The 23,872-nt window shown below is 37.7% G+C and overlaps 2 protein-coding genes across 3 annotated transcripts; both read left to right on the forward strand.

The window, feature by feature from the left end:
- Positions 1-331: 331 nt before the first annotated feature.
- On the forward strand, positions 332-11,618 carry LOC148076469 (lactadherin-like). 2 transcript variants are annotated; one of them, XM_087793773.1, is made up of 10 exons: positions 332-481; positions 2,875-3,000; positions 3,576-3,707; positions 7,227-7,340; positions 7,427-7,608; positions 7,669-7,824; positions 7,933-8,077; positions 8,902-9,104; positions 9,827-9,982; positions 10,946-11,618. In XM_087793773.1, the coding sequence occupies exons 1-10, from the start codon at positions 418-420 to the stop codon at positions 11,087-11,089; spliced, it is 1,422 nt and encodes a 473-aa protein (XP_087649899.1). In that variant the 5' UTR covers positions 332-417; the 3' UTR covers positions 11,090-11,618. The 2 variants fall into 2 exon arrangements, with proteins under 2 accessions (XP_087649899.1, XP_087649900.1); XM_087793774.1 differs by having other exon boundaries at positions 8,920-9,104.
- A 5,132-nt stretch (positions 11,619-16,750) lies between these two features.
- On the forward strand, positions 16,751-18,798 carry mibp2 (muscle-specific beta 1 integrin binding protein 2). Its single transcript, XM_087793028.1, has 8 exons — positions 16,751-16,969; positions 17,302-17,392; positions 17,591-17,636; positions 17,770-17,965; positions 18,094-18,165; positions 18,243-18,349; positions 18,415-18,505; positions 18,565-18,798. The coding sequence occupies exons 1-7, from the start codon at positions 16,944-16,946 to the stop codon at positions 18,498-18,500; spliced, it is 624 nt and encodes a 207-aa protein (XP_087649154.1). The 5' UTR covers positions 16,751-16,943; the 3' UTR covers positions 18,501-18,505; positions 18,565-18,798.
- Positions 18,799-23,872: the final 5,074 nt, after the last annotated feature.

The following is a 23,872-nucleotide window of genomic DNA, read 5'->3' on the forward strand; positions in this document are numbered from 1 at the left end:
TTCACCTCCTATTTAGAGACAATTGGAAATAAATACAATATGAAATAATCTTAATTATTATCAAAACATGCATAAATCATCTGAAATAAAGTTACCATTATTAGTAAATCCAGATCCACATTATTCATAGGATTTAGATGCTATCTATGAACTGTTGGTTAATTTCTGTTAACCTTGTGATCCTGATTATTCAATTACTTAAATCCTATTTAAATCTACCGTAAACCAATGTTTATGTTCTTCCTTCCAAGCTCCTCCCACCAGTGTGACGTCACTGGATTTCAACCCCGGTAACATAAAAACGCTCCTAGTCAGTCAGTCACTAGTTAACTCACTGTATGATACTGGTAACCAGCGAAGCACTAAGAGAAGAGAACAGTTAAAGTTTAACTTAAAAAACTACAGCGTTCTTCAAATATGAAAACACTATCAGTCGCTTATTTCGCAGCAGCGGCTCTTGTCTGTCTGGGGACTGTCCAAGGTATGTGTTTTTTTTTGTACTGTCTGCAGTTTCGTCAATTGTTGTTTTTCACACCGCAGCTATGTATTACACATGTCATCCTCCAACTGGTACACACACTTGTTTATTTCTTATTTACCTGCCTTACGCTTCTCTGTATTACAGTTTTGTTCTATTTTGTGTAAATGGCGAAAGTGAAACCGGCGATGTTAAATGAAAGCTGCGATTATCATCCATTCATCTCTGCCTGTTAGATTTTTAGTTTTACATTTACTTGTTTATTTGAAAATTGTTTTAACTTAATGTTCAACACAGATTTATATTTGTTCAATTTACTAACAGTATCCAAAATGCTTAGTGGTTAATTTATTGTTTTTTTTCTGCTTCCTGTTTCGCTGATGAAGTTTTTCCTGATAGTCTTGGATTTATTTAACTTTTTTGGTGATTTATTTATCTTGATCGTTTTAAAAGTGACTCACTCTTACTTGTAATTTGTGTATGAGTTGTGATTATATATATCTTTTTATTTCTGCAGCAGAAAAAAAAGGAAAAAAGTGTTAAAATAAGTTCAGTTGGTTCAAATCTAATTTCCAACTTAAATACCTTTCAAATAAAATATTCATCTCACATCATTGATCCCCAACCTAAAACAGAACCAGGTAAAGATTCCTATAAAACCATATTTAGATGTGTATATGAATGTGAATGTCCTGGCCTTATGCAGTATTTTTAAATTGTACGGATCCAAAATAGAATTTGAACCCTCAACCTAGTGCTGATAGACCATCATGTCTGGACCTTGTTAATGAGGTCATTTATTAATACAGACGGTTCAGATGGAGTGGGAACTAACACCATATGTGCTTTAATCTGGAGTCAACATTGAATGGATGTCTGGTCACCTGGTGTAAATCCGACCCGGGAACACCTGACGCCTAAACCTGATCATGTACATGATGAGAAAATGAAAGAAGAGTCTGGCACGTAGACACGTCCTGAATGTCTTCCTCACCTGTTGGTCAGGTGTCTCGTGTCCTGAGCCGTGCGCCAGACACCACGTTGCTTTGTTGTGTAACTGGTCATACCTGAAAGAGACCATTGGTTCTCGCCACCTGGCTTATCCTCGCAATCCCTTAATCCAGCACCTGTTCTGTTGTGACCGTCCACGCCGTGGAACGTTTTTGTGAGTTTAAAATTAGTTGTTTCTTACTCTTAAATTGACCTCCTCTTATATAACCACGTGTACTCTGAGGAACCTTCTAAGAAAGACTTTTATAACCAGTGTCTTGTGTGCTTAAGTACTTTTGAAATGACTATTTTTATATCGGCCTAATATTACCATCTTAAATTGGTATTGAAAAAAAAAGATTGGCTAAAAAGAAATCTCGGATTATTAGGGTGTAATTTGTGTTTGTCTTTTGACATCTTTTTTTTTGTCAAATTTTATTTTGTATAATTATAAGTATTATAACTATTTGTATGCAATATCTTTATTTTTAACTCCAATATTTTTTTCAATTTAAGTTGACACTATTTAAAGTCTTAACTATCGAACTTTTCATTTAATTCAAGAATTTATCGTGGAATTGGATTCACTTCATATTCAGAGAAAATTTGAAATAAACACAATGTGAAATAAGGTTAATTATTATCAAAACATGCATACAAATCTAGAATAAAGTCACCATTATTAGTCAATCCAGATCCACATTATTCATAGGATTGAGATACTAACTATGTATTATTATCAACTTTGAAAATTAAATTAGCATTACTTAAAAAAACATGATGATGTAGAAAATAAGGTCAAAATACCTTATTGTTTCCATCAATACTTGCCATTTGATGTTCAAGGTCTTTGATAATTATTTGACTCTTGAAATTTACTTTCTCTACTGAAAGTTTTCCCCAAAAAATCTTTTTGGTTCCTACAGTACTTGCTTTTCCCAAATGGATAATGTTTATTCTATTTCTCAGCTAAGTGAGGCATGACTCATAAATCAGAGCTGCCACACCCGTTGGAGTCTCAGCTGTGCAGGAAAAGTGACTCAACAGATGTGCGTCACCGCTGAACCCACAAAACTTTTGTCCTCGCAAACGTCTGAAAGTAAACAACACCAGTGAAGCTAGGGCTTCTTTTGGAAGCAGTGGCCAACTTACTTTGAGAGTCATGGAAAGACACTGAGGGAATTGTGGGTTGTATTTCCATTAGTTGTCAACGTTTATTACAGACTCATGAAATTGCCTGCACTGTGTCGTGGCAGAAAGTGAAGTTAGAGATGGATTTTTAGGAACGGAATGTCCTCATGAATCATAAGTGTTGTTCAGGACCCTCTTCTTTTTCCTCTCTGGTATTGCTGGCAAAATAAGACAGAGTGATTTCAGCTGGTCAATCTTTTCTACTATCCCTGCAGGAGACTACTGTAAGGTGAACCACTGCTTTAACGGGGCAACATGCGTGACCGGAGTTGGAGACGAGCCTTTCCTCTGCATCTGTGATGATGGGTTCAGCGGCGACACCTGCAACCTGACGGAGACAGGTACAACCTGGAGACCAGTCTGTCAAACTGAGCCTGAGAAACCTGGGTGTTGTATTTGACAACGACATGTCTCTAATACAACACTGCAGAAAAATTACCAGAAACTATTTCCTTCAACTGAGAAAAATCTCTACATCTATGAATATGTTGTCACACCATGATCTTGAGCTTGTAATCCATGCATTTGTGTCTTCTCGTTTAGACTATTGTGACAGTTTATTTTCGTATCTAAACACAAGGAGCTGTCTCGCCTGCAGTTAATACAAAACTCTGCAGCGAGAATTCTGTTCCGCTCTAGTAGAAGAACTCACATTTATCCGATCCTTAAAACTCTTCACTGGCTTCCAGTTTCTTTCAGGATCAACTTTAAAATTCTGGTTCTTACTTTCAGAGCTGTCTTGGCCTTTTAAAGCATGTATTTTAGTTTAATATTGTTTTTGTTTGTTAAAGCCCTCTGACCCTGGTCTACAAGGGCGGTTTACAAATAACCTTTATCTACTTATTTACTTACAAGCAAAAGAAGAAAAAACACGATTACCAAGGTGTCTTATCTTCAATCTTCGTCTGCTTCTCAGGCCCTTGTAGCCCCAATCCCTGCAAGAACGACGGGTCCTGTGAGGTCATCGCTCCCACCAGACGCGGAGATGTTTTTAACGAATATGTTTGCAAGTGTCTGCCTGGATTTGAGGGCGTGCACTGCCAATCAAGTAAGTTCCTGACGTGTATACATTAGGTTGTGACATATTATTTACATTATAAGCGTATGCATTTGAAATATGATTTATAAAGTTGTGAAACGATAAATGGGGTGTTCAAATATTAAATCTTCAATTTCTTTGACATAACAACACTGATAAATGTTTAAAATATTATTTATTGATAATTTGGTGATATATATTTATATATGTTAACTCAGAAAAAAGTGTTGTAATGTCAGCGTTTTATTTATAATATAACAACTAAATAACGGGTGGTGGAATTCTTCAGCTGGCCATATTTAATTTAATTAAAAACATTTACAGGAAATGCAGGAACGGTAAACTTAAGATATTTCTAATGTTTATAGCAAAACAATATTTATAATAATTTAACATTTGTTTTCACATATTTTAAAACCATATGATGGGTGACTTGTAGTTCTAAATAGTATAGAAGTTGGAATTAACTTAAACATTGAATCACTCACTTGAATAACATAGAATCATACTGCTCCGTCCAGCACGTCGCTCACCGTAAATCATCCAGACAGATGATCCACTCATTGAGCTCGTCAGCTGATCCTTGTTGTGGAACTATTTGGGTGATTTAAACAACATCGTGGACTTCTTGTTCCCTTCAGGTTGTAAGACAAAGACGCACAGTTTAGTTGACAAGATATGCCTTCAGAAGGCTGCGGCAAAATGCTCTTGATATATGTAATTTAATTCTATTAAGGGAGGATCTTTGCAGCCTCTCAAGCGAGGAGGTCATTTCTCAAGTCTTATGCTGCATGTGAGTTGTTTTGTCCTGGACCGGTCATCTGTCCCCTGCCTCTACGCCTCGAGAGCTGGGACAGAGTCCAGCAGCCGTGACCTCTAAATGGAAATAAGAGGAAGATGAATGAGTGAGTGACGGCTCCTGAATGAATGGCATCTCTACGATAAATGCTCGTCCCTCCTTGATATCTGTTTCGCCTTTGTACCTCACACGTTCTCACGAGATTGGAAAACAACGGGACAAGCCAAGGTTGGAAACGCTTTCATTAGGAAAAGGTGTTAAATGAATAGCAGGTGACCTACTTTCACCACGAGGTTTTTCCAAGAGTCGCCCCGGCAACACCATGAAAGAACCTCATTGACAGAGTTCGGTGCTCTAGACAAGTCCAAGTCTCTTTGCATGCAGACATGCCGCTCTCCTCTCCTACACTTTTTTTTGTCCTTCCCTGATGCGGCATCACTCCCGGAGCTCACCGACCACAGCCACTCGTACCAAAGCTGTGAACTGTCGACCTTGTGGATTTTAAGTCGTAAAATTGATGTAGAAATGAGGGTGTTTGAGTGAGTGCCGTGGACGGACGTGTGAGTTGGATAGGGTCAAATTAAAGCTGTATTTTTAGGGATGCATTTGTTGTGAATGAACGAAAACCTCACTGAAGGAAACCTCACCACCAATAGTCGTATTTATGTATTCAAGTCTAAGCAAAGATGTAATTTAGCTTCCTGCCAGACGTCAGAGGAAATACTCCGTTATAACTAATGATATGTTGCAGTGCGCCGTATCTGCATTTAGATTTTAACCACTTAAACAGGGTTTTGGTAATAACCGAGACGAGGCACCAGGAGAACTAATGTGATGGATTCTTTATATTAAAGACGAGAGGAGTCTAGTAGAGAAACATTTTCAGCAGTTTCTCACCGGAACCTTTTTTACCTCAACATTTCCGTTTCAATTCGATTTTAGTCATGGATTTATGGGAACCAAATAAATATTTTATTAATGAGTATTTCTTTATTTTATAAGCCTACACAATTGTCCACGATTACATGTATTAAACTGGCTCTGAGGGGCGGGGAGTAACCCAAGCAATTTTAGATAAAAGTTTAAATGTGCGTGTCTTCGAAAAACACTTAAAACGTGTCAAAACAATACATTAGATTGCACTTGCACCGTTTCCGACACTAGGTGGAGCCAGAAACAATTGTGTGAATATTAGTGAACTTCAGTGTAGTTGTTGTGACAAGCTAATGTGTATTTGTTTACAAGTCTAGGTAAATATCTTGTTGTTTCCTGTAGTTTCTCCTTTTGTTAACCTTGGTAGTCTTTCAGTTCTTCAGGAATAGAAAAACACTGTCACTGACCCACTACTGTGAGGATTTTTTGGTTACATGAATACTATTTGAGCGTGTCACTCAGTCACATTGTATTAGTGTTCATTCATTCATTATTATAATAGCTTAAGAGTTTCTCTTGTTAAATAAAAGTAGATAGATGGATGGACAAACTTTATAATTCTCTGTTGTAGGAGTTCACATTTTCCTGTCATTTGTGTGCTGGAAAGTTGAATTACTCACTGAGGCAGTCCCAGCGAGTTTGTCATCTTAAACACAAACCTTGATGACATTTTACATTCGTGGCAAAGCATTTTGACCGAACCACATCAGGGGAGTCGAGCACAGACATCGTCTTTTCCATCTGTGATTATGACTGCATCTGATAAGACGGAAAAACCAAACTACTTTCATGCATTCATTCTTTAATGCTTTCAAAATTATTATTTATATAGGGAATCTATCCTTCTTGACTCCTGCTTGTGAGAAAGGTGCTTGTATTGATCAGTTATTGTGACATACATACACGTGAATTGGATCTAATCATAGGGAAGTTGATGTGTTCTATCTCCAGGTTCAACCGCCATGTGCTCGTGTCCACAAATAAGTTGGTTGTTGATGTTTTCGTCGCTGCCCATGTGTGTCGGTTTCCCAGTCGTCTTCAATCCTCTTAAGTGTTGATCCCGCTGACACCTGTAACCTCGGGTCAGACGGCAGGAGGCGATCTGGGTCAGTGAGGCGGTGTTGGTGACATACGGCTGTTTATCATTGACGTCACTCGTGGATCTTGTTGTGCGAGGATGTGGACGGAGACGAGTCACTATCCCGTTTCGAATCAAATTTAAAATTGCTTAAACATTATTATAGCTTTCATTTTCTTAATCATTCTTAAGAACTTGATTTGTTGTGAATAGGCTTGGTTTGAAGGAAATAAAAAGTGTTAGTGCGCCACCGTCTGGACACCTGGGAGAAGTACAAAAAAAATAATTCTTCCTAATTCATAAAAAACGTTATATCAAATTTTAGAAACTCCATGTATTTAACCGATGTATAAACAGATCATATAATTTGTTTCTATCCCGTTACTTTCAATGTGTTTTTCTTTTGTTTGTTTGTTTTTTTTCAGAAACTATAAATATTCTTAAGTAAGTAATATTTATTTGTATAGCGCTTTTCCAGACCAGGGTCACAAAGCGCTTAAACAATCAAAACAATATTCAATAAAGTATATACTTTAAAGATCAAGATAAAACTGATAACACAACAGGAGTTCCAGAAAATCAAGGAAAAGCCTGAACAAATAAAAACGTCTTAAGATGTTCCTTGAAATGTGAGTTCTTCTACTTGAGCTTAACCTGAACTCAAAAACTATCTTTTTCCATCCTTTTGATCTAATGAAATATGAACTCTTCTATCCAGATGTGAACGACTGTGCCAACCAGCCGTGCACCAATGGAGGCGTCTGCAAAGATCTGGACGGCGACTACACCTGCCAGTGTCAGTCACCGTATGTCGGGAAGCAGTGCCAGCTTCGTAAGTTTCCGTCAAGATCTTCCTTTCATCGGGATGTTTTCACAACAACAATTTGCATCGAGAATGAATCGCTCTTTTGTTTGCAGGTTGCACGTCTCTGTTGGGGATGGAAGGAGGCTCGATCGCGGAGTCCCAGATCTCCGCTTCCTCCGTACACTTCGGCATCCTGGGCCTCCAGCGTTGGGGCCCCGAGTTGGCCCGACTCAACAATCAGGGAATCGTCAACGCTTGGACGTCCGCCTCCCATGATAGAAACCCCTGGATTGAGGTCAGTTTCCTGAGTGATGGTTGGAACGTTGATGGAACGCTGACCTCCTCGTGCCAACAGATCAACATGCAGAAGAACATGCGTCTGACGGGGATCATCACTCAAGGAGCCAGTCGCATGGGAGCCGCCGAGTTTGTCAAAGCCTATAAGGTGGCGAGCAGCTTCGACGGGAAGAGTTACGCCACGTACAAAGTAGACGGGACTCGAAGAGACAAGGTAGGACTGCTGGCGGTCGAACACACACACTTGCTGATGCTTTATATCCTTCATCTAAAGATGCTTTATATCCTTCATCTAAAGATGCTTTATATCCTTCATCCGCAGATGTTTAGTGGCAACACGGATAACGACGGCACCAAGACCAACATGTTCGACCCGCCCATCGTGGCCCAGTACATCCGAATTATCCCGGTGGTTTGTCGAAAGGCTTGCACGCTGAGGATGGAGCTGGTGGGATGTGAATTGAACGGTAACTTTTCATCAAAACTATGGCAGCTCGTTAACGGAACAGGAAATTCTGATGAGTGTTACTAGGAGCAGTCGTCATTATCGATTATAATTTATTACTTATGAGTTGTAGAGCAAAAACAATTCTAAAATTGACTTGAATTATTGGAAAGAATCATGCAATACTATATAGGTTAGGTAGAACTTTATTGATCCCTCAGGAGGTCTCCTTTGGGAAATTGTTTAAATATATTGAAAAAATATATTGCAATAGTGTAGGAACAAGGATATATTTTTCTAATAAAGAAATAAATTGTAGGAAAACTGGTCATGGCATATAAACCATTTAATTATTTTAATAAACCTCTACAAATCATTCTGCATGTTAATTTTAATTAAAAAAAAGATGCAGTACTGTTTAATATTGTTACGGTATTAATGAAATGAAAAATCATGATATTTAAGTGTATCAATCATTTCTTACACCCCTAAAAAAAATCCTAATTCATGGGTTTATTACCTTAATTTAAAGGGTTAAATCTACGCCCCTCTTTAGAATATTCATATTTATTAAGTATTTCACAGTTTATTATTAGCAAAAGTGTTGCAAGAGTTTGTCTGCGTTCATTTCTCTATATCTCTTTTCATTCTTCTTCTTTCTTTGTTGCTATATTGGGGTGTTTAAATCATTTTCTCTCACTCATACGCTTCCTAACTGGTCATTCTTTCATGTGTAATATCTTGCCTCGTCCCTGGGTTCATTCATGTTTCTCATCTTCCTCTCCGGTGCTTTTTTTCCTTCTTCTCCTCTCCCTCTCTCCATCCCTGCTGGCTTTTCATTCACAGTGTATTCAAACACGGCAGGTTGCTCAGAGCCCCTGGGAATGAAGTCCCGCCTGATCTCGGACGGACAGCTCTCGGCCTCCAGCGTCTTCCGCACATGGGGGATCGACAGCTTTACTTGGTTCCCTCAGTTCGCCCGCTTGGATAAACAGGGGAAGACCAACGCTTGGTCGCCCGCTTCCAACAACCGCTCCGAGTGGATCCAGGTGCTGATCCAGATCATTGTACTCAGAGGATCTTTGTAACAATTAAAAACTGTTTGCTAATAAGGAATAACTAAATTGCCCAAGCTATTGTGAAGGCTTTGACTGTTGCAGCTCTGCTGTATGGAAGTATACGAGTTCCATCAGGATATTGAGGGCTTTTATTTAAATATTTCACATGTTTAAAGTGAAATTTAGTTTATTTTTTTTAAAGAATTGAGTTCAATACTTTCTTCATTGAAAGGCTGTAGTTTTTTCCATTGAACAATTGAATCCAATAATTTGTATATTGAATTTGTTCATTTTATATTTTTTTTCACAAAAAAAAAAGAATCCACTTCTTTGACACATGATAGTCTGTGCATCACGTGATTGGCTGATTATGTGAAGGCCCCTTTATAACAACATTTGATATTGTATATAATATGAAAAAATATTGAATTAAGAGATTTTATAATTATTGTTATTATAATATCAAACTATTTGTTTAAAATTAATTCATTTTAAGAACATTTTTTTAGCTATGTAATTTGTTTAAAAAAAAAAAAAGAAACTTTCCATAGACAAATAATTAAGTCAAAGTTTTAACATTGGTTACATTCAATATTCAGATGTCACTGATTTACTTCAATACTGCTTCTAGAAAACCTTTAATAACGCGGTAATTTATATCGTTAATATTTACCTTATTGAAAACAAGACTAATATTTCTGTCTAATCACCAGGTGGATCTGGAGAAGACGAAGCGAGTGACAGGAATCGTCACACAGGGAGCGAAGGACTTCGGTGTGGTGCAGTTTGTGTCTGTGTTTAAAGTGGCTTACAGTATCGACGGGGAGTCGTGGAGCACCGTGAAGGACGTCAACACCAATGCAGATAAGGTCAGTTTAAGTGACGATCAATCACTCTTTAGCTTGTCTTTGGAACTTTATAGTGAAAATATTCTATTGTACATTATAAGTGTATTTTTTTATTGTTTTATTAAGGTAGTGTTCATGTCTATGCATCCTTTAGTGTTGTCTATTTACTGAGTTGTAAGTAAGTAATTTTTATTTGTATAGCGCTTTTGTGCTTCATTTAGATTTAGTTGGCCTTACAGACATAACATGAAAAAATTTATTAGATTTCTATTTATTTTAACAAAACAACATTTGATATTACTGAAACACTTCACTTGCTGTAAATAAATACAATAAACACATCAGCGAAGAATTCAGAATCATTTAACACGTTTTACCGCCCTCTGCTGGTCGTGTTTGTCATTACAATCTCCTTATCCGTCATAGATCGAGATAGATAAACTTTATTGATCCCTCTATGCATCCTTTAGTGTTGTCTATTTACTGAGTTGTAAGTAAGTAAGTCATTTTTATTTGTATAGCGCTTTTGTGCTTCATTTAGATTTAGTTGGCCTTACAGAAATAACATTAAAAATCTGCTCAACATCAATTATGAGTTTACTGAGGGGGTGTGAGGCGAAGAGAGGGTGGTGGGTGTTTGAGTGCGAGTTGCAGCACGTTTAGAAGAAATTTATATAGTTGGAAAATGATTTTATTTCACTTTACTGCTTGATTTTTAATTTAAACCATATTATGACCACCAGGGCTGCTCACTCCTAGAACACAAGCTCAAAATCACCAACGATAAAACGCCAAGAGGGAAAGTCTGTTATTTTAAATATTATCTAGTTTTAAAATATTTGCTAGCATCTCATACTAGCAAATTAAAAAAAAAAAGGTACGAAAATATATTACAAATAACAGTGACCTACATACAAATAGACTTTAACACTCTGGCACATACTGTGAAACCACAAATCTATATGATGATGTTCTGTGCTCCAGCTTTTCCAGGGCAACATCGACAACAACACGCATAAGAAGAATTTATTCGAGCCTTCGTTCTACGCCCGCCACGTCCGAGTGCTGCCCTGGGAGTGGCACGAGCGCATCACACTACGCCTGGAGCTGCTCGGTTGTGAAAACTAAAAGGGACTCCATCGTTTGTCATCTGTCGTCAAGTCATCGCCATATAGACTTTTAATCTTGTCGACCCACGTTTGAAGCTCGCGCAGACGAACGCGTGGATTGTCGGTCAAGTCGGGTCGGCTGGGACTAAAACACTAGCAGCACTTTTAAAAATGTCATTTTCTTGTACATTAAAAACGTGTGAAAGCTTTTCTCCTGAGACGGTGCTTTTACCTTTTTTTATAGATCATGTCTGCTTGTTCTTCTGACCCGGTGATGAGAACATGCTGTAAAATGTAGAGTTTCTGCTGAATTCTGACATATTCCAGATGAATTAATGAGTTACATTGACAACACATTGAGAATAGAATAAAGTCTGTGATAAACTTGAAAAATGTCACTTGTTAAATGTGTATATTGTACTAAAAGGTGACTGTCTTGTTCAGTAACTTTTTTTTCTGTAATAATATTGTGTAGAAAATAGATGTTTTACATTTTTTTTCTATACTCAACCAGTCTTGGACTGAGTTCAATAAATAATTAAAAAGTGTGACTTTTTTTATTTTAGTTATGATATGATTCAAGCTCCAGTTTCTACCTCTGCATAAGAGGTTTGTGTGACGTATGAAAAAAGGACAAGTATCACTGAATTTTGGCGTTGGATTTTAATCTGTATCCAGTAATGTTATGTGTATATAACTCAGTAAAACAAGAGACATCAGCAGGAAGAACCCTAAATACAGTGCGTACGTTATGCAAGTGAGTTCTGGAATTCTACTGCCACTTCTTGTTACATTGCGCTCATTGCTATCAACTACATTCTAAATACTAAAAAGTATTTGCTTATATAGATTTTTTTTTAATTGTGTGGTAGCAATAATACATTTACAAAATATTTCATCGATAATAAATACAGGAACACAGCATCATAACAATAGCTACTTGTAATAGTTTTATATTTCAGTCATTTATTACCTAAAGATAGTCTTATCGGAGTCCATTTCTTTTTTTTTTAAAAAAGATTAGATTTCTACTTATTTTAACAAAACAACATTTGATATTACTGAAACACTTCACTTGCTGTAAATAAATACAATAAAAACATCAGCGAAGAATTCCGAATCATTTAACACGTTTTACTGCCCTCTGCTGGTCGTGTTTGTCATTACAATCTCCTTATCCGTCATTCATCGAGATAGATAAACTTTATTGATCCCTCTGGAGATCTCCATCGGGTAATTGTTTTTACACAGCAACACAGACAATAAAAAGAAAGTGCAAGGTGACACAATCTAAATGTAAAGATAAAGAACATAGATTAAGGATACAAAAGTTAATATTGAATAGAATCATCTTTTCTCTCCACTCCTGCCCCCAAACTCAGAATTAAACAATCTTATAGCACGAGGAATGAACGAGTCCCTGAGTCTATTAGTGTTGCATCTAAGTGGTTTCCTTGAGTGTAATATAATATTGTTTGGCATAAGGAGTAACGTTTTGTTTAAAGAAAATAAATAAATATTTAAAAAGAATGTCTCTATAGGGATAAAGACTGAAATATGACACTTCTATGAAGATATTTTGAAAGAAAAATAAATCACAAATAACTTACATACAATTTACCTTTTATTAAGCCTCGATTTTAGAGAATGACAAATTTAGATTAGTTTAGACAAATATATAGACAATATCTTTATTATTGTGTTGGCTCTTAACCAAACCATGATGGTGACGAAATACACTTTAGTCACCATTTTTCTTTCTTGTAGTTTAAGTCATGGTGAGAAAATACTGCGGAGGTGTGGACATGCCACACTTCCCTAACACCTTGCCAAGACGGGCCTGGTTCAAGTGGACCCAGTTTCTGTTCCTGGGGACGACAGACCTCCTGCCACGTAGCCTTTGAAAAAGGGTAAAGACTTTTGCTTTTAGAATGTCTCCTCCTCAGACCGTTCTTAAAGGTCATCACGTCATCAACACGTGGAAGGAACATGTGTTGGTCGGAGAATTAATCGCTGGTGTTTCTCGTCGTGAGTAAACAGGTCTATCTTGTAATCAAGCATGACTTGTTGTTCCTGGAATTCAATGGTACTTCATTACACACCCTTAGTTGGAAATAATAAAATGAGTTGCATCTCATTGACGTGGCGTGTAGAAAAATGAAAAAAAAGTCTTCAAGTCTGTCTGTTTGTTTGCGTGTCCGTCCGTCGATCCATCTGTCTATCATAGTCTGTATTGTTCTTTCTGTTTCTCTCCCCTCTTGTGTTGTCTCTCTCAGGTGAATGACACCCAGATGGAAACTATCAACAGTTGACCACTTAACCTCCCTGGTTACAGTCCGTGGTGTCAACTCTATACTCCAAATTTGTATAAAGCTGTTCATGTTATTGGCGCATTGAGCTTTTCAAGCCTCATCCACATTCATGTGTTTTTATCTGAACATTCGGATTTTCCTTCCCTTGTGTTGACAGCTACGCTATTTTCAGTTGTATGACATATTTCCTTGTTTCCTTGAGTTTGATTGTGTTTTACTTCAGATCCTCTCTGTGTGTACTATACCGGCCCAGTGAGGTTCTTGGTTGTGTTTTGTTTCATCAAACATCCGACCCTCCGACTATGTACTGACCACAGGGGCCTCCATAAAGCCTCACCTTTTCCGCCAATTGGTCCCACTTTTGACTTTTACAAAGATTTATATACGAAATGCGTATCATTTGGTGCGGACGGGGATGAGTGCAAGAGACCTTTGGGTCACGCTGAACCATGTTCTTGAGGAGGTTCGACTTCTCACACTCGAATTGTATATTTCTTGTCCCCTTTTTTTTATGGGTGACCTGCAGGTGGCAGTAAGATGTTTCAGTTGAGTCCCTCAAGACTTGTGAAAAAAAGGAATTACTCAAAATACACTGAAACTCCAAAGAAAAAAAAAATCTTGAATAATGGATAAGATTTATGTCTTTGAAAATATTCAGAAAATGTAGCGTTTATAACAACAAAATCCTATTAAATGTGAAGAATGATGGAAACAAAGAGTGAAGATATACTTCTTAAAGGAACTCAGCAGATTCTAGATTTCATTGTACATACCGGACAGTTTCGAGGAATCAGACAGAGAAGGAATTGTCGGCATCTCTCCACGCTCAACCATCTCTTTTGTCATATTTCTTGACACCACAACAAGCCGTGATTGAAAAAAAGACAATGCTGGAGAAGGAGACACAGATTCTTGGTATTTCTGTAACTGAGGACAAAAACTCCGTCAGCAATGTACACTAATGGGAAAACTAGTGACCGAGGTCATTTAGGTGAACATTGAAGAACTGTTCGTCTGTTGATAACCATCCAAAGAAATCTATACGGCATCAAAAACTGATGTTATAACATATAAATGGAAATGTATAATGTAATATCTACTTGCATTTTATTTACCGTTTTAATATCATTAAAGTCATTCTTGATAATGGTTTTCAAATGTATATTATTTAATGAATGTATGGTAATTGGTCTAAATAATGATTAAACCCAACATTATCTCACTGCTTTTTAAATAAAATACTGGATTTTAAAAAATGTTCTTCCTTCTTTGTTCAGCCACTGAATACACTCATTAGTTACTTAACTTAGCAAGAACAGTGATTCCTGGTTAATTCTGACGACGCTAATTGTGGCTTTTTCCACATAAGGACCATGTTGAATCTCACATTACCGTTTAAACCGCCTCTTCCACCAGTATGTCTGTAGCAAAAGTGCAATTACAATTTGGATCTGATGCGTAACGTCAGAATGTTAAACCCACCTAGATGGTAATTACATTCTTTACACTGTTGATTTACTTTCACAAAGAACGAATGAAGATTTTTTGAGAGGTTTTGAAATAGTTTCCGAGGTCTTAACTATTTTTCTGATCCTTTTATTTTAACACTAAAACTTGGAAAACTTGTAAAATGTGGGTTTTTTTTGCAGGAAAAGTTTATTTTCTTAAAGGCTTTGATGAATAAAGGCATGAATAATGTGATTATTTCTAGTCTTTACGTTTCCCAGTCACATTTTAAAGATGACACACTTCCCCTCACATGGTGATCAGATGCAAAGCAAGCTTTACTATTAAAGCAATACAAGGAAATTAATTATATCTACACAACCTTGACATGATAAATGAAGTAGGTGTTTTGATTTGCTTCCACACATTATTTAAGATAAATCTGTCTAATGGCCAGACCTCATTGTTCTGATGGGTGTTAACAAAAATATTTTTGGTGAAGCCGCAGAAAAATGTGTCATTTAGTCGGTCGTTGTAAAACCAGCAGAAAAAGGTCAGCAGTGGGCTGGGGAAAATGTGGTTCATTTTGCTTTTGTTTTGGGTTGAAAACGCCCAAAACCCATCGTATAATATTATGCAATGCGTTTGCCTGGATTAACTAACTCTGACTGAAGTATCTGCGACATTCCCAGACCATAGTTGGTTCTGGAATCCGCCCAGTTGTTACCCGGATGCAACGCTTTTTCCAAATATTATCTGATGTAAAATGTCAGTAATGATTCATTGACTGATACACTTTTCCAAGTTGGGAAAATTGTTGTAGCATTTCACAAAAGTTAAAAAATAAATAAGAGAAAAATATTAAATATACAGGTACATACAGTACACATTATTTCTTCAGGCTTTTCCTTGATTTTCTGGAACTCCTGTGTCGTTCTCAGTATTATCTTGACCTTTAAAGTATATAGTTTATTGAATTATTTTTTTTTTGTTTAAGCGATTTGTGACCCTGTTCTGGAAAAGCGCTATATAAATAAAAATTACTTACTTACTTACATGATACATTACAATACTAACAATAATAATACATTAAAATTGATTTTAAATTATATTGAAAACAGAATTTTATATTTTATATTTTTAATGGAATTAATGATTCATTTTGAATGAGTAGATACAGAGTATACATAGTATACAAACATTTTCTCAATGATAACAGACTTTTACTTGTTTTACTTGCTTTTATTGTATTATATTTGTGTGTTCACTGTTTTTATTTTTGTGCTTTATTTTCTTTTCTTGAACAATTGCTTTTTTTCTTTAAAGTGATATATAAAACATATTAAGACGTTTTTATTTATTTATTTTATGGAACTCCTGTTGTGTTCTCAGTTTTATCTTGATCTTTAAAGTATATACTTTATTGAATATTGTATTGATTGTTTAAGTGCTTTGTGACCCTGGTCTGGAAAAGCGCTATATAAATAAAAATCACTTACTTACTTACTTACATAGTATACAAACATTTTCTCAATGATAACATAGTTTTACTTGTCTTACTTGCTTTTATTGTATTATATTTATGTGTTCACTGTTTTTATTTTTGAGCTTTATTTTCTTTTCTTGAACAACTGCTGGTTTTTTTTTTTAAAGTGGTATATAAATAGAGCTGATTTTTTTGTGAAAGTACGCACATTTTTTTGTTTAAAGTCCAATTTTATTCGACTACTACGAAGGAAAACAAATGAGGTGTATTTTGTTGAATGAAGGAGGCGTACAAATGGGTTTTGCGTGGGCGGAGCTGCGGCGACACGGTCTTTCCTGATTGGCCGAGAGGCAAAAACGCGTGCGGTCAGAGGTCTTTAAATACCCAATCACAGCGCTCCTCTCCGGTATGTGTGCCAGTGCCTGACAGCTCAGCTCTCTCTCGGTGGAAGACCAGCGTTCGAGCGACACGTCCTCGCCTCCGCTTCCCCTTCAACCACTTAACTCAAGTGCCATGGAAGGCTCCAGTAGTAGTTGACGATCCCTTTTGCAACCTTCTCTTTTTTAAGCGTTCTTCCCGTCTGGTCACCAGTCAGTCACCCGGTTAGTCGACTTTCATCCACGGAAACCATGAAGTACATCATCGGCATCGGAGGGTGAGTCTGCAGCGATGAATGGAGCCGGTAATGCTAAGCTAACTGGCTAACTTTTAGGCCCGAAACACGTGGAGGTGGGAGTGTTCCGGTGTGAAAATTCAATTATTACCACAAAACCCTGATTTTTGTCTAAATTATATTTAGTTTGACGAGGTAAATAAAGGTGTAAAATGTATAGAAACCGTAGGAACATGAGGAAGCGGTGAGCCATGTGCGCCCTGACGGTCACGGTCATTGTCAATGCAGCTGCTGTCAATGTTAAAAACGTCAATGTTTTAAAATTGGAATAACTTGTCAAAATCTTAAACTATCCATGTTTAATTGTTTTACAGCGTAACGAATGGAGGGAAAACCACCCTCACCAACAAGTTGATCAAGAAACTGCCCAACTGTTGTGTCGTCCACCAGGATGACTTCTTCAAGGTAAGCATGATGTAACAAAAAGAAAAATGGAGTCTCCAAGTTATTAGGTTCATCATAGCTTACTAGATGGTTTTTTGGGGGGGGAATAAAAAACAAAATGCTGCTAATGTTAAAAATGTGGTCCACCGTGTCAAACACAAAGTTTCCATTAAGCAGCATCTAGAACTAGTGTGTACATCTCACCGATGTATGTTTCAGCCACAAGATGAGATTGCTGTGGAAGATGGCTTTAAGCAGTATGATGGTAAGCATGGGTTGTTGGGGTTTGTCCGTCGTCCGGTTTTCGTAGCCTCTGCGCATGCTGCCCACAGTATATTTCTCCGCATGCGTTCTTCCAGTTGAATGACTCACACCCTTTTACTTTATTTTATTTCTAGTCATCACTGCGCTGGACATGGACGCCATGATGAGCACCATCTACGCATGGCTGGATAATCCTGTGAAGTTTGAGAAGTCTCACGGTGTCAACAACACCCTTGACACGGAGATAATTCCCAAGGCTGAGCATCATCATCATGAGGAGGACGAGACCCACATCCTCATCGTGGAGGGCTTCCTGCTCTACACCTACCAGTGAGCACATTCAAAGTCTTCAGGAATTAATAACTAACAATAAAGCATTTACTTTGATCTCTACAAACTCTATTAAACATTTGTCATGTAAAGAAATGCTAATTCTGTTCCACTCCTGGTTTGAACAGGCCTTTGATCGACGTGCTGAACCAACGCTATTTTATTTCCATCCCATACGAAGAATGCAGAAAGAGGAGGTGGTAAGTTCCCAGATTTCGGTCGATAAACGCGACGTGTTGTCTTCTGATTGTGTGACGATTGTTCGTGTTCTCTGCAGCTCGAGGGACTACACGGTGCCAGACCCCCCAGGACTGTTTGACGGTCATGTCTGGCCCATGTATCTGAAACACAAGAACATCATGGAGGAGTCTGAAGTTGACGTTTGTAAGTTTCCATGAGTGTTACAGTTTGATTTCGGTGTCATGACCTTATTTATTTCCTGATAACAGTGCAGCTAGATGGAACCAAGTCAAAGGAGAAACTGTTCAACTTTGTCTATGGGGACATCCTGAACCAAACCATGAAGACTCTCTAACAAAGGTAAAGGATGACATGGTTTTTCTATGCTATAAACATGCAACTAAATTCCTCTTTTGCAGGTCATGCTCACATGATCAGCTACAAGAGTGCATATCCAGCCCACAAGAAGAAAGTGCAGAAGTTTCTACCTGTTAGCACTTTTAGCTGACTGCAATGATTTCTTTTTTTGTAAATGTTTAACTGGCATGATTTTATATTGACCATATTTATTAAGTTACAGCCTACACTCTTGAGAGATGGTGGATGAGTTCAGAGGACTGCTGCAATTGTCAATAAATGATCCTCTTCCTAAATCTTGAGTCTTTGTCTTTATAGGTTTCACAATTTCATCTGTCACATTAGTGTAGATGGTTATAGGAAGTGGTTGCCTTTGTAGTTATTTTTAAGCCGATCTAAAGCCCATGTGCAAGATTCTAACTCATGTCTATCAATCTGCATTCATGGATTGTTTTTCCATGAATGAAACGCTGCTTACAAGGTTTACTATGGCTTTTCTGTATTTCACACTTTAAACCGTAAAATTAAACTTTAGACATGCTTTGTTCCTAGTGTAAGAGTCAGTCACATGACTCAACTCTGCCTTTTCTATTTCCTGTCACAGGTTTTCCAATGAGTCATTTTTAAACGTCCATGTCGATAATGGTTTTACTTTGGTTGAATATTTTAGTTTTAAAAAGTGACTTTTGCTAGATGCACTTATGCTAAATGTTTTCACCCAAGTTCAATTAAGTTTATCGTTGGTTTTGATGACAACTGGTAACTAGTTCTAAAAATAAAATGCATGTCCAAATAAATTACAAAAGATGTATTAAGTTAGCATAGAGTAACTTCATAACAATGATTAATCCTTGCATGTAAACTATCTTACTTTCAGCCCTGGTTCTATCAATTTATTCCTATACCATTGATGAAAAATTGAACATTGGAAACCTCGGCACAGGACCGACCCAGTACTGTTATAATACATTTGATTTAAAAGTGCACCTAGAACTCGGTCGCTTCTCAGAACCAACAATAAAATTACACAATACAATAAAACCAGCAGGTGAAGGGAGGAGAGGATAATAAAATGAAATTAATTAAATGTTTTGAACATCACCTAATGATAGTATTGTGTTGATCCTGTGTTAAAGAATCCATCTCCCAATAAACATATTTCATTTATGGCAACTTCACACTTAGTTGTTGTTGTGGTAAATTAAATATTAGAGCTGACAGAGCTAGAGCTGCTCAGTCTAACTGAGAAATCATTTTGTTATTCCACAAATGTTAATGTACTCAGATCTATGGTCACTGTCAAAAATGGCCCATGAGAAAGTTTAAACACTTCCCAGCTTGTTTCACACCAACTCAACACGAAGGGATAATGATAAAGAAGCTGCAGATAAAGTACAAATGCCAGACATGTGACTTCCTCTCGTTCGAACAGGGAATGGCAGGTGAGGAATTTTGCAACAACAGATGCGTGATTCCCAGAACACCAACTGAGAAAGTTGCACTAGTGTGAGATAAAGGTTGGTGGGAATTTTAAATGTTTCTGTTGTGACAACTGTTGTGATCATCTGTTGATGGGAAAGCCCCTGCATCTTCTTCACAAGTCCAACTTCAACCTTACAATGAGGTGCACGAGAACAAAACATTCCTACCACAGGATCCGTGTGTTCAGAGTCAAAACAATCCACAAACTCCACTCAAGAGGTGAAGAGTTCAGTCATCAATGAACCTCAATACATTGTGTGAAGGTGGGAGGATAGCGGAGTAATAACCATTTCTTACTTACTTACTGTGAAGAAGAAACAAGACATGCACAGGAGAGTCTAGACTGAGTGAGAAAAATTAAAGAAAGATTCAAAATGTTCGTTATTTCACAAGACCTCAAAGTTGGATCTCTAGTTCGTGCTTCAACTCGCTTTACTTTTGCAGCAGAAGACCTGGTGGTGATTATAGTAGCCTCCTGTATGCACACAACCAACACAGCATCGATTTTAAATACGTTTTTAAGACAAAATAAACTTATATCAATTATTATTTTTTCCTTACACTTGGATCCTGAATGTTCTTGTATGTGTGTCTAATATGCACCAGTTTGTTCCCACAGAAAGAGCATTTGCTTGCTTGTGACAGTCATTTTGACACCGTGACGTTTGCAGCAGAAAACCAGGCATTAATGGAGGGTCAAAACACTTTCATGTGGCAGTTTTCTTCATTCAGATTTTAGATGTCCATTACTTTTACACTTGTATGTCGTAGATGGTTATCATTGATGACATAGGTTTCGTTAAGTAACATTATGTAACACTACCTGGTCAACATTACGATGGAAACAAAAGGTGGAGAACTACATTGTTATGCAGAGAAGCAGATGGAGTGCTCCTCCCCAGATGCAACACTAATAGACTCAGGGACTCAATAATTATACGTGCTATTAGATTGTATAATTCTGAATTTGGGGGCAGGAAGGGAGTGAAAGTATGATGTATTCGATTCTATTTTACTCTTTCCAACCCTATTTCCCGATGAAGATCTCCAGAGGGATTATTAAAGTCAATCTATTTATTTTTTATGTAATATTGAGATTCACTCCTATTGGAGAGATAAATTATTATTCTATTATATCTCTTCCACTATAGGAGCATTTGGTCTCATGTTTCTGAACAAGGACAGTGTTACCCGTCAGTAGCTTTCCACTTTTTTTTCTGTCCTTGTTTCTTTCCATTTCACAGCTATGTCTTATGTACACACACTCCCACGGTCATGCACACACAATTTTCTGGTATGGTCTGGGATTTTGACGTCAGTTCTACATCAAAATCGTACGACTGGAAAATTAAAGCATGATACATTAGGAAATGAGTCTGGGACACGTAGCCACCCTTCATCGATAGGTTTACATTGGTGTTTGGGTCAAGCAGAAAAAGAAAGAAGGGTGGGGTCGGGGGGGGGGGGGGGGGGGTAGTGAGATCATGTTTCATGCTATAGATCTCTGGAAAATTCCTATAGCTCTTTACTTAAAGATTTGATCAACTTTTGCTCACTAGTCGCACCTCAGGTGGATTATTCTGTATTGAAAACATCAAGATCTTCACAAGTTGGAGGCAAATTTTTCATAAGACAAGTTGTGGAGTGTCGGCTTCTCCCACTGTGCTGACACGCACCGAAGAAAAACTTATATAACAGTGACAGCTGCTCCTGAGGCTCGCGCTGGAGGATGAAAAAAAAAAGGTGATGATGTGGCCAGTATACATTTTTGAATTCAGAACTTGAATCATTTCTCTTTTAATCAATCTTATCTTGAAGACACCAGTCATCACAGAACACATTTCTAAGATTCATTTTCAAGGCGTCACAGACAGACACAGGTGGAACTCTATTCTCTGACGCAAACCATCCAACGTTTGGATTCCGGTTCTCCTGTTTTGTAAAAAGCTGTAAAAATATCCTTTAGTAACACAGTCTCCTCAAACAAACCTTTTGCTTTTCCTTTTCGGATTTACATGATTAAATATTTCTCCTTCTGAATCAACAGTTTAACAGAAATTATCTTTTTTTTTCAGATCGTAAAGATAAAGTAAAAATATATTAACAGTCTAAGCTTTTAGAGAATTTTTTACCAATGTTTGAGTTTGTGTTTCAGCATTATTTATATGGAACGAAGACTGAAAGTTTGTAGTCTGAGTTTGGTTTCTCAATATTTTGTGTTTTACTAATTTTTACTGGTTTAGCAATCTGCCCTTTTATCAACTTAAAACACCTTTCCGGCAGTAACAATCAATAGAACATATTATTTATTCCTTTTCTGTCCCGCTTAATCCCCTTGCAGGGGGGCTGGAGCCTATACCAGCTTTGTAGGGCGAGAGTCGGGGGACACCCTGGACAGGATGCCAGTCTGCCGCAGGGCACAAAAAGACAAACAACCACACACATGATGAAAAATAATCATTTTAATAACAACAAATGGACTTTTATGACCCACCAAGACCCGATTAACGGAGGATCTTTGAGTCAAGTTCTAGATTCACTAGATTGTTGTGATGGCTGCACAGACCGGATGCATTCTGGTGTTGATCTCCCGACACCCATGTTTCTTGTGGACTACAACGAACCCTGCAGTTTTCTCTACCACATGAGCCACCAGACTGGGGCCCAAAAGGACTGGCAGAACCGGATCACACCGGTTGGTTTTGTATGTGTGAGTTTTCAAGTGTGTGTCTGCCAGCATTGCTGCCGTAGCGTGTCCTGCAGTGTGTCTGTGCACACCTCTCTGGATCCGAGCAGCAGCAGAGAGGAAGCGACCGTCTGCTGTGGTCGACTTAAATACAGTCTATAAACAACACCCTAAAAACTGTGTCCCGACCTCTAACTCCATAGAGTGAAGGGTTTGAATGATCGCGTCCACCTCACGCAGGTCAGACACCGAAGAAAAGCCCGTCTCAGAAACTATTTCTCCACCACTAAGAGCTCGGCGAGCGTGTTTATTTCCTGGCTTGTCTGCTTCTGTTACACAAATGAAGAGAACAACAAGTACAAGGCCCGTTCATTAAAGCGAATCATCCTGCACCGCAGCTCTTCAAAAGCTCCTCAGCCCACGACTGTTTTCTAAATATACGTCTTTTATAGTCGTCAAAGAGGAGCCCATGAAACCAGCTATTGGTGTCGTAAAAACACTGTTGTGACAATTGTTGTAGAGGCTTGTTTTTCGACCTCCCAAAGCTGCTGTGGCAGGAGAGGCTTCAACTCTGCACCTGTAGAGCACGCTGGGGAAACACAAACTCTTCACATAGTGTGGTGCAGCCGCAGCCTGTGTTTACACTGCGGACGACTGGCCTCGGGAGGAATAACACCACATCTCAGACACAACAAGGCATTTTTTATAAAACCCCGGCCAGAGATTAGACACTGAAACTGTTTACTGGTTGATCATGTGAAAGTGAACTTTAATATCTAGAGTATTTTAAAACAAGCTCCGCAAAATGAACTCTCACTGAAGACACCACAACAACATCAACACCCGTCGAGCTGCTCGTCCATGTTGCACTGCTTTTAAATACGGTTGTCCTTCAGTGCTGGGAAAGGCGCCTTCAAATAAAATGTATAACAATAATAATAACGATAATAATAATAATAATTTGTATTATTATAAACAAACTTGCTTACACTTGCAATTCTTTCTGCACCACAGAGAGCGACGAATGGTCAAAAGGTTGTATTTCAAAACACCACCAAATGTAATTAAATATGTAATTCTCTATTCTTCCTAGGTAAAATGAAAAAATATTGTGTTAATGGTCAGAAGAAAAAACAGAACAAACTTATGTATGGGGGAAACAATTACACATTAGTAAAGTGGTAATTGGTGGTTACTACTAA

The sequence above is a fragment of the Callionymus lyra genome, chromosome 6 (genome assembly GCF_982586985.1).
Source record: "Callionymus lyra chromosome 6, fCalLyr1.hap1.1, whole genome shotgun sequence".
NCBI lineage: Eukaryota > Metazoa > Chordata > Actinopteri > Syngnathiformes > Callionymidae > Callionymus > Callionymus lyra.